Raw genomic sequence first — 11833 nt, 5'->3', positions numbered from 1 at the left:
TCGTCCTATTATGGGATTCCTCAGCAGTGCACATCCACGATCCCGCCTCGTGAGATTCGAACACAGGACCTATCAGTCTCACACCAGAGCACTTAACCGATAGACCACTGAGCCGGCATTTAGCTGTCCAGTGCTTCCAGGTTTTCCATGGTGATCTAGCTTCAATTGACTCATGATTTCAACTATATAAAATTACTAAAATCTCCACAAAACCCCCTTTTATATATTTATTTAATTAATTTTTACTTTATCGATGAAGTTACTATAACTAACTACAAATTACTGACAAGGTTTAAGGATGAGATAGATTTCGGTTGTTTGTTTGTTTGTTTTATTTTTCAATATCCGAAGTAAAGCCATTATGAACCAAGATGATCGACAGACTTTAAACTTAACGGTACTGAAACATAATTGAATAATAAACTATGAAAAAAAGAGAGAAATATGGATACTCAAGGGATGTAATGAGATCTTTAAAAGTCTGAATTCTTGACTATAACATGATCTAAGAAAATCTCAACTTTAATTGTAGAATGATTTTGTGATTTATTTGAATAAAGTAACAAAAAGTAAAAAATTTAAATTCTTTGGAATTTCTAATTTTAAATGGGAATTAATTAATTAGCCAACTAATTCGAATAGTATGAAGGAATCTTCTTTCAGTACGTATATTGCATCAAACACGTATCACCAATGGTAGCAGGCGATTGTCGTGCAATACCGCGAGTTGATTGAAGTTAGGAATGTAAAATAATAATGAATGCCGATCATTGGTTTAAAAGTTAAACGCTCGTGTGACACCCGAAGCTCTAGAGTTTAATCTTTAACGGAATCATGAATGCACACTACTGAATAGTCCTACACTTGAATGAAACAGTTATTAAATAATTCCTGATTTTAAATTTCTATCTCACTAAGATCAGTCATCAGAGGGGGGTTTTTGTAGAGATTTTAGTAATTTTATATAGTTGAGGTTATACATTAACACCGTTGGATGCCAGCCGGCTCAGTGGTCTATCGGTTAAGTGCTCTGGCGCGAGACTGGTAGGTCCTGGGTTCGAGCCTAGCGAGGCGGGATCGTGAATGCGCACTGTTGAGGAATCCCACAATAGGACGAAACGGCTGTCCAGTGCTTCCAGGTTTTCCATGGTGGTCTAGCTTCAATTGACTCATGATCTCAACTATATAAGATCAGTCAGTTTAATAAACCATGAAACTCAACGATATCCACAACACCTGATAATAATAGTATTTCGTTATTTTTCATGTCGTTACTTGAATGCTGATTTTTTTTAACAAATTGACAATTATCAGTAACTAAGATCCAACAAATGTTACTGTCTTATTTTTCTTGATACACTTAGAAACTTACAATAATCGAGATATTCCTGTAAGTTAATGAAGTATACATTATTCAGTATCAGAATATATCAAAGGAATTCAGTATCTACATATTATAATGAAATGTTTCTAATAAAATAACCTCAAGTAAAAGTTTATTCGAATACACAAAGATTGTAGTTGATATTTCCATATATCTATCTATCTAGTGTAGAGCAATAACATTCAAGGACTTTTGTGCAGTTAGACTTTTCATTCATTAGTCAAAGACAATTATTACCGTAATACGGGCTTGTTGACCTGTTGAATATATAAGACCCTAAAGTTTGTTATTTGAAAATTAACGAAAATATCAAATAGACGGTATCGCGTGTGTAATAAGTAAAATTTTATAAAAACACAGCTTTATTATTTATCCATTTTTTTTATTCCCTTAGGCTACTATATAAACTATTGGTATGATTTGAGTAGTAACTAAATAGTATTTCGGAGTGTTCGAATATAAAAGAGGTTAGTAATTTGTACTACTGAGAAAGCCCTTAACTCAGATGATATATCAGGTGAATCTTGAATATGACATCTCATCATAGTTTTCACTAAGATAATTATACCGACCATCTATTAATTAAGGCAGTATTTATTTAGAGCAGTCGCTAGCTTTACAATTGTTAGTTTATCAATGAGATTAATGTAGCTGTGAATAGTTTCTCACTATTACATCGTAATCGATAATTGTTTAGCTTGTTGCAATAAATATTACTGAATTGAGCCTTGAATCTGTTGGTTGAAATCTGAAGTTCATACATAAAAAGTCGTGTTCATGAATATGATTTGACCCTAAAAAGATAAACATTTTTACATTAAAAATACTTCATATTGTGAAACTTATTCGCTGTCGATAAGGGATAGAAATCAATCAATCTGAAGCTTTGACTGCATTCTTGAGTTGATTCTAGTAAGGTGGTTTATTTGCGTATATACGAAAATACATGTAGTTAAGCGTCTCAAGTTATGTTGACTTTGGACAGAGTCTGATTTTAAAAGCCACGTACTAAGGTTTCATTGTAAAGTAACATACTTTATATCCTTTCACTTTTGGCTGCCTCTTAAGCATATATACAAATTATCTCGTAAGTCACATTCCACAATAATTCAATACTCCTGAATATTTTATCACTTTCCAGGTTTTAAAAATTTAAAGAAAGTAATCATTGTTTGTAGGTTTTGATTATACATGTTGGTAATATCCAGGACTAACACGTAAGCTTTTTAAAAGGATCCTCTGATAATATTTGGATTTATAGGCCAATTATTTTGATTATGTACAACAAGTCTTCTGTAAGTGGAAACGTGGAACTGGGATTACCATCGATACCCATCACTGTGTTATGTGATCGTGATATCTATTGATCAACCCTTGATTAGCCTTCACATTAGGGATGATGTTAACCGTTTTGGTTGTACTCTTTTCATCATTAAAAATACCGATATTAATCAAATATGTAAATTTATGCTAGTTACTGAGAATTAAATAATTGAGTAAGGTTGATAACTTACCAATCTTCAATGAGTCGAGCTTAAAATTAATTAAGTTTAGGAAAAATTTATTATCTTATAACACTATTGGTTGATATATTTCAGCCACAAAAAACAAGTAATACGATAAATTGTTTGAAAATGCCAATTTTAATTAACGTAAATATAACAAATTTTGAGTGAATTCTATGAGTAGGCACTACTGAAAGCGATTCCTTATTATTGATTGTTGAATTAAAGTTAACTTGAAAGGTGTGTTCTATGATAACATTTTTTTAGATCTCCAACATAGTGAAGAAAAATTAATGTTAACTGATAATCAATTACTTACTTACTCACACCTAGTACCCCTCGTGAGAGCATAGGCTGCCAACCAGAAGTCTCCAACCAACTCTGTCCTCGTCTCTCCCTTCTAGATTTTTCCAATTATTATTCATCCTTTTCATATCTGCTTCCAATTCCCGACCCGAAGTGTTCTTTGGTTCTCCTCTTTTCCTTTTCGATTCAGGATTCTAAATTGGGGCTTGCCTTGTGATACAATTTGATTATTTCCGTAATATTTGTCCTATCCACCTCTAGTGTCTTTTCTTAATTTCCTCTTCAACTGGAAGTTGGTTTGTTCTCTCCCACAGTAGTTTATTGCTGATGATGTCTGGCCAACGGATATTGAGTATATAGTGTAGATAACTGTTTGTAGATATCTATATCTTTTCGATGATAATTGTAGTAGTTTTCCAAGTTTCAGCCCCGTACAATAAAACTAACTATCTTGACGTTTGTATTGAATATTTTGACATTGATATTGGCTGACAGTTGTTTTCAGTTCCATATGTTTTTCGGTTGTAGGAATTCTATCCTTACTTTTCCGATCCTTGCCTTTACATCTACATTAGATCCTCCTTGTTTACCAATGATGCTACCCAGCTAAATAAAACTAATAATAAATACCAACTTGAAAATTATTCACAATCTTTAATCCGTTAACTCGTAACAATTAAACTGTTTAATTATTATTCAGCTAAGATTTTCTGGGAATATAAGTTCATTATTTGGAAACATTTTTCCTATTATAGTCAAAAACCGAAAAATGAATATCAGACAGTAATTTTTATTTTAATTTAATAATCATCGACAGTAATTACTCCTATAGGTAATTCTTAAAATTATTGACTATTGAAATTATTTATGTTGGAATCTTCGAGATATTCATAACTTGTAAGAGAATAGCTTCAGTTATAAGTTTTAGCAATTAGTCACATCTTCATTTGAACATTTAAATTCTCATATTTTTCATGGTTTATCATTTATTACTTTTGAAGCGTACTTCTTGTGTGTTTGTTTTCACCATCGCTGGTGTTCTTGTTTTGATTCCTTTTTAAATCTATATTTGTTGTGCTGATATCAAGAGTACGAACATCTTCCAATGCGTACTTTGTCAATGTACTACATGTTGTTTTCGATTAATTAATTGATTTCAAAGGATTATATCGGCTAGTCTTCAATATATATATATATATATAATATATATATATGATCTTCTTCCATAAGTTCGAGAGCGGAACGGGGCGTCTACGTGGAACTACTGTTCAATATATTCATAAATTTACAAGTAATGAAAAATGTAATACGTAATATATAACACAAAAAATATGAAAGGGATCCTTTTTTAAATTAACTTTAAAATAATCAGACAGTAAGTAGTGCTCAGACGACATAAAAAATAAATAAACAATAATGTTTGAGTATAGTAACTATTTATTTGTCAAGTTCAAAACTGAGAAAATGAATTACTCTAATTTAATAATTGATGGTCATCATCATTATAATTATGAAAGTAACGAATACGCTGACTAAATAATGGATAGCAATAACCAATTACAGATAAACATTTCTAGTCAATATACCATTCTATTTGGAAAACTTATCATGATTTTTGTTTCCCTATATAGGTATTCATATGTATATCTGTATATGTAGAAACAGGATATAAATAAAGAAATAACTTTTTCCCCTGTATATTATTAAAGAAAAAACCATGCCACAATACTATATATATTTTTTCAATACTTAGAGTACTTGAAACAAGAATGATTACTGTATTGTAAACGTCCTTAATAACATTACCACTAGAATTAGAATAATGGATAAAAAAAAAGGAATATTCATCATGATAAGTGCATGATAAGTGTTACTAAGAGAGAAGGAAAATAAATTTGTTTTTGTTTAAAAAAATACACATGGACAAAGATTAATAATCAAATCATTTATATTAATTCAAGTGTTTAGACTTTTTTTTGTTTTTAGTTTATGATCTTATCATGTAAGAACTTCAATTTATCTTTTTTGGATTCTGTTTTTCTGTTTTGTTTTTGTTTTATAGTTTCTATCTGTTTATCTCTTGATCTATCTGTCTATCTATTCGTGTCAATATTATCTTCCTATGCTCAATGTACGGGTTCATAGAGATGTTATAATAATAATAAAAATAATGGTAATAATAATGTTAACAGAGAGAGAAAGTGAATGAAAGGTCATAATTGTCGCCTATGATCTTCCCAAGGTTTCTCCCTCTGAATGTATATACTATATTTTAATAAATATAAAAATAGAAATGAGATTTTTTTTGTATATCATTGAAAATACATAATATTAACAAACAACTAAGTGTAGTCTCAAATGTCATTTGTTCCAGTTACATCAAATGAACAAAAAGGGTACTTCAATTCAATTTGTCAAAATAATAATAAAAAAGAATTCTATCCTATTCAGTTTAAATGTTTATTTCTAGAGAAAAGATTTCACTTTGTGTATTAATTCAATCAATTTGATAGGGATATTTTTATTTTTGAAGTTGTGTGAACCAACTAAACTAGTTTATAGTATAATAATTAAAGCGTTCAATCATATTTTTTTGAATAATAACTTATTATTATTATGTAACTAATAACATGACTTATTAGTTTATTGAATGTATCAACAAATTGAAAGTCTAGTTAATATTAAAAATCTTTCAAAAATTACAAAGATATAGTATAAAATGGTATTCCACTTGTAGCTCTTTTAGAGTTATTGCCGGTCCCAAGGCTGTGTAAATGAGGACGGTTGTGTATGGAGTCGACAACCTCATCCCGTAGAGAAAAATCTTACTAAAACAGCGCCAACGAGATTAAATAAATTATACTATTTAAACTCTGCTCTCCGAGTTGAAGGAAGAATTATGACGCTTCAGGATGAAAGCCTACATTCTTTGGAAGTCACGATGACGATGCCTCTTCTAACAACCAGAGCAACTATTTTTTATGGGTAAGTGAAACGTCTGGACAATGTGTGAGGGAGGGAGGACGAGTTAAATAGCAACGGAAATGAAGAGATACAACTTGACAGTACTCTCGGTATTCTTAATCAAGTTCTTATTTAAAATAACACGTGACTTAGATAAATTTAGGTAATCCAATGTGAAGGCGAAATTTATCATGAAAATGCCTTGACAAGTAAATGATCAATCAGATTATTCGCAATGTAATACGCTAATATGTCACATAGTTTTAAAAGACTTTGTCTTATCGTTGCATTATCATAATTTCATGATTCTTTATTCTGTAGACAATATTTATTAAGTATTGTGAATAACCGAAAAATGATTAGAAATCAGAGAACACTGGATTACTGGACAGTTTATTATAATTTGAAACTCCATAGTAAAGTGAAATGATGACTCCATCTAAGGTCGAATCTAATCACATCCATATATCATTGACAAACTGCAAAAAGAACATGTCCTGTATGAATGGTATTTTTACACGAGAAAAAGTAGCTTACAGTGAATTCAACATAACATTTCTATGAATAAATACAGTTTGTTAATTATCATCTTATAATATGAAATAGGACGAAGCGGCTGTCCAGTGCTTCCAGGTTTTCCATGGTGGTCTAACTTCAATTGACTCATGATCTCAACTATATAATATAAAATAGTTTATTCAATAAAATATTGACTGACTTATTTAGAAAAAATTTAGCTATTATTCTAATTGACAATGAAAATGAATAAACTCAGGGTTTCTCCTATATATAAACTCAATCACAATTCATAATCAGTTAGCTTTAATACTTTACTAAAAACCAATTCTATCATCTTCAAAGTATAAATCAAGAGATATAGAGGGAAGGAACAAACCACAAATCACTTTTTTTCCTCTATCTTCCTGAATGTTTCACTAATGAACATATTTGCTGATCTGATATCATCATTAAAAGAGAAAACAACAACATATTTCATGTTACTAGCTAAACGTGATAAGTTAAAAATATATTCAATAACATAATCTATGATCATAGAATATCCATTTGAATTTTATTTCTCCTTATGGTCATACAACTTACGAAATAGACATTAACAGACATTTTTGAACTATCCAGATAATCAAACTAATTTATTCAATAACTGAAGTATTATCAATAGAAAATATTGATTTTCACTTTTCACAATTGTTGGTTATTGCTAAGAGCAAGAGAAACAAAAAAAAGAAGAAAACAGACGATAACATCATAATTAATATGACAAAAGTGTGCTCTTTATCGATTCTGTCAGATAAGGTGATATATATATATATATATATATATATATATATATATATTCATTTGGTTTCTATCAGCCAGTATACTAAATATGAATTACTATATAGATCATTGTTATTATTTTGGTCAGTAGAATAATAGTTTCCAGTACTAAAAATTGATCAATTTAAAAGTGAATGATAGAAAAAACTCCATATTAAAAATAAATATGGTTTTCCTTGGTGGTCTAGCTTCAATTGACTCATACTTTCAACTATGAAAATACGAAATCTCCACAAAAAACCCTTCTGATTTTGTTTATCATACATAAATCTTAAAATATAATAATAAACTAGTAATGAATAGTTGATAGTAAATAGTAAGAACATTTAGATATTAGATTATGTGACTATAAGGGATTTTCAAATTAGAAGGAAATATATATATATAGTTAGTAACAAAAATGAATTAACTAACTAACCTATTTTACTTCAATGGAATCAAATGTAATAGATAATCAATCGTTATGTAGTTTAGATTGAATTCTACTGATAGAATATTTATAAAATGTCTATTAGGGTGAATGAATACAATGAGGATTTATATTCTATAGTAAATACTTGTAACTAGTTGAACGATTAGAAAATAATAAAAAAACTTTCACGCTTCTAACTTTAGAAGTATACAGACAGAAATCATTAATGATTTAAAACTAAACACTATTTAAATTCACTTGGCATTGTTTGCTTGAATCTTATCATTCATGATTAGGACTGTAATTGATCAGCCTCTTATTGGCACATGTACATCCTAGGCGTGTCGCCTCGAAATTGCGTCAAGTCACAAACATTATAAGCAGAGATGGATGGTGGCTAGCAGTGGAATCCAAGACACGCGTTTCGCCCTATTTGGGACTCGTCAGCTGGATGTACCTGCATCTCAGAGTTGATGTTCATTCTGGCACTCGAACTCAGTACCCTCGCTTCAAACGTTATCGTGTTATCCACTCAGGTACTGAATCCTGATAGCCACTTGCTTGTGCTATGGTGTGAAGTTTAAATTCACTAAGTATTGTTTGTTTGAATCTTCCCATTGATGATTAGGACTGCAATTGATCAGTTTCTTATTGGCATATGTGCATACTGTGCATATTGCCTCGATATAACAAAGATGGAAAATAGAAAATAACTAAGAAAATTGAAGTATCTAATAACATTTTAATTTAGTTTTGGGATTCTAGGGAACTTCACCGTTTTTCTAGTCTATATCATGATATGTTTTTTTCTTTTTTTGATCCATAGATAATATTTTTATGGTTGTATTTGATAAATGAATTGAATTTAACTAGTGGCATAACTTATTGCATCTAAAAAAAACATTTATTTTTCTTTATTTTAAGTTTTCCTTGCATTTATTATATCATTGAGTTTTTTTATTCTTACCGTCTTCCAGATTGGTAATGTTAATTTATTAAATGAGCTTTACTGATTTTATTCCTATCAGCGTTTACTCATTATGAAATCATTTATATCTGGCCGATTGAACTCTTGTCAAAATCATTGTTGTCTAATGTTATTTTACATAATGTATATATTTACAGGGAGGCGAAACTCGACTCACATGTCCTCATCGTGCCTCCTGGATAGTGGAACTGTTTCCATGAACTAACGTGAGCGGTAACCCGGGTGATGGAGATCGGTATAATCATCCACTCTACCTATACCCACAAATGATTAGGAAGGCTAAAAAGAATAATTGCGTAATTATAATTGGTTCAAAAAGAATGAATAAATGAGTCTGCCCCCATCCCAAAGAAAGATCTGCCCCCCAAAAAGAAAGACCTGCCCAAGAAAAAATACGAAAAAGAAAGACGTAATGATTCTGCCTAAGTAATGCAAAACAGCTATTGAGCCGCGGTAGTTGTGCCGTCCTTCGATGTAGCATTCTTCTCTAGAAGGGCCTACTAGGCTCCACCATGATACTGTGGCTGGAAGGGGGGTATATATTTAAAGTATTCAGTCTATTGAGTTTATTTACCACCTTGCTATACTATACTAATGTGTCTTCAACGCACTTACTTACTTACTTACATAACTTTCAACTAAACTATTTCATGTGAGTAATTTAAACCCATTTAAATATCATAGGTTGTAAGCAGCTAATGAGAAGAAAACGAAATAAAATGAATTTATGTTATTCTGTTAGAATCTTTGTTCTTTCTCTCTTCATGCTGATCAAGGGAACAATATTAATAAAATAAATAAATTTAACTGTAAAAAATCCTAATCAAAATTTTAATTAACAATTTAGATTTTTTTTTAAAAAGGGTCCTATATTAATATCACAACAGTTCATTCATAAGTAACCCTAAAGATCCACGAAAAAAATTGAAAACTGCCTAACAGAAAGGAGATTATACTGAGTACCCTTCAAAAAGACTCCATTAGGTACAATATTATGAATATCAAAAATAAATATCATGACTTTGAGAATTCATGGAGCAGACCGGGAAAAAACATAAATTTACTTCATGTAAAACCAATAACTGACGAGTACATATGTAAAGTGATTCTTATAAAGAAAACTTTTGACCAAATCTATTTCACTATTATGAATTCTTTAGCTAACATAAAATTATGAAAAAAGTTGATTGTTCAATGCACTTTGAAATTAAATCAACTCAAATTTTCTAGATATTATATTACTCAAATATAAATTATGAATTATATCTACACAAATCTTGAATAAATACAGTATTTATTCTTCAATATTATCTAAGACAGTGTGTTAATCATGAGAATTCTAGGATTTTAACAATTAAGTCGTGGTGTGTGCTACTACTGTTGACAGATATAAGTAGTATATATCGTCAATCAAGAGTGAAATGTCTGGAGGCAGAAGGTTAAGAAGATCGAAGAAACAGAACGAGAACAAAGAATGATTGGTATGAAAAAGAAAGAACAATTAAGTCTGAGACGATTGACTGTTATTTGTAAAAGGAAAAGTCAAGTTTAAGACAATGGATTGACATTTTGCAAATGAAATAATTACTTTATGATTTTCAGATTTTACTAAGATGTTCTGTAATGTTGTGTTTAAATACATTCGATTGTCCTCATTTGTGTTCTCGTTCATTACACTTCTAAGTTTAACAATTAACTAATAATATTATCAGTTCTCACTCAATAATATTGTTTAAAATTAAGGTTCAAATAATTTGTACTTAGTGAGTTACTTTATTATGATAGGGAAAATGAAAGCTTAAATATTTTATGGTATGTAAGTGATTTAAATAGACAAAAACAACAACAATAAATAAACAAGAAGAATAAATGATTCATTTGTTTCCCCTTTAACTATTACTCCTTTTAATCCCTTTCATTAACCCAAGTAAAACAGTAACAAGACGGAGAAGAAAAAAAAAGGAGCTAAAATCATTCATATCAACATGTTGACATTTTATTTACAAGAAAAATTGTTTTGAAACAATATACTCTTAATAAGTAAACTATAAAATAGTATTTGTATGGGTTATTTTGATATGATTTAAATAAGTCAACTAAATATTTCAATGAAACAACGACAATCATTATAAGGTTCATTCAGGGAACACAACATTATAGTAATAATAGAAGTAATAGTAATAATAATAGTAATAGTAATAATAATAGTAATAATAATAATAATGTAAACAATAAATAGTTGACTGTATAAATAGAGAATAAAAAGAGATAAATATATATTTAGGGAAATTAATTTTCTAAGTATTAGTGACCTTCTTGAAAATTTCTTTACAATGTTTATTTATCAAATAATATAATACTAATCAGGTGACCAGGTGCAGTAAATATGAATAAAATAAAAATGAATGGAATGATTATTATTCTTGTTTTAGAAAGGAATATGTTACTTACTTACTTACTTACTTACCTACTTACTTTCGCCTGTTACCCCTCGTGTACATTCAAAGAAAAATTCTTTAATATAGACAATAATAACAAATGAGATAATTGGGTTGCTATTTTGTGGAGATTCTTAGTAATTTTTATATGTAGTTGAAATCATGAGTCAATTGAAGCTAGATCACCAAGGAAAACCTGGAAGCACTGGATGGCCGTTTCGTCTTATTGTAGGACTCCTCAGCAGTGCGCATCCACGATCCCACCTCGCGAAATTCGAACCCAAGACCTATCAGTCTCGCGCGCGAGCACTTAACCGATAAACCACTGAGCCGGCCGGCATTCAACAGTGTTAATGTCTGACTTCAATCAATCCACGAAATTGAGCTAAACCATCATGGAAAACCTGGATTGTGGATGCGCACTGTTGAGGAGTCCCACAATAAGACGAAACGGCCATCCAGTGCTTTCAGGTTTTCCTTGGTGATCTAGCTTCAATT

The 11833-nt window shown here is 30.1% G+C and overlaps 1 protein-coding gene across 1 annotated transcript in view; it reads right to left on the bottom strand.

The window, feature by feature from the left end:
* Positions 1-7156, bottom strand: part of Smp_027740 (hypothetical protein) — a gene marked incomplete at both ends in the record, with an annotated part of 7757 nt that extends 601 nt beyond the window's left edge. The window contains one exon of the mRNA XM_018796154.1: positions 7065-7156. Coding sequence (XP_018646910.1) covers positions 7065-7156 — 92 coding nt within the window. The remainder of the gene's footprint in view (positions 1-7064) is intronic.
* Between the last annotated feature and the right edge of the window lie 4677 nt (positions 7157-11833).

This window comes from Schistosoma mansoni (genome assembly GCF_000237925.1).
Source record: "Schistosoma mansoni, WGS project CABG00000000 data, supercontig 0176, strain Puerto Rico, whole genome shotgun sequence".
NCBI lineage: Eukaryota > Metazoa > Platyhelminthes > Trematoda > Strigeidida > Schistosomatidae > Schistosoma > Schistosoma mansoni.
Note: the sequence above shows the minus strand (reverse complement) of the source record. Positions and strands in the feature narration are given on the sequence as shown.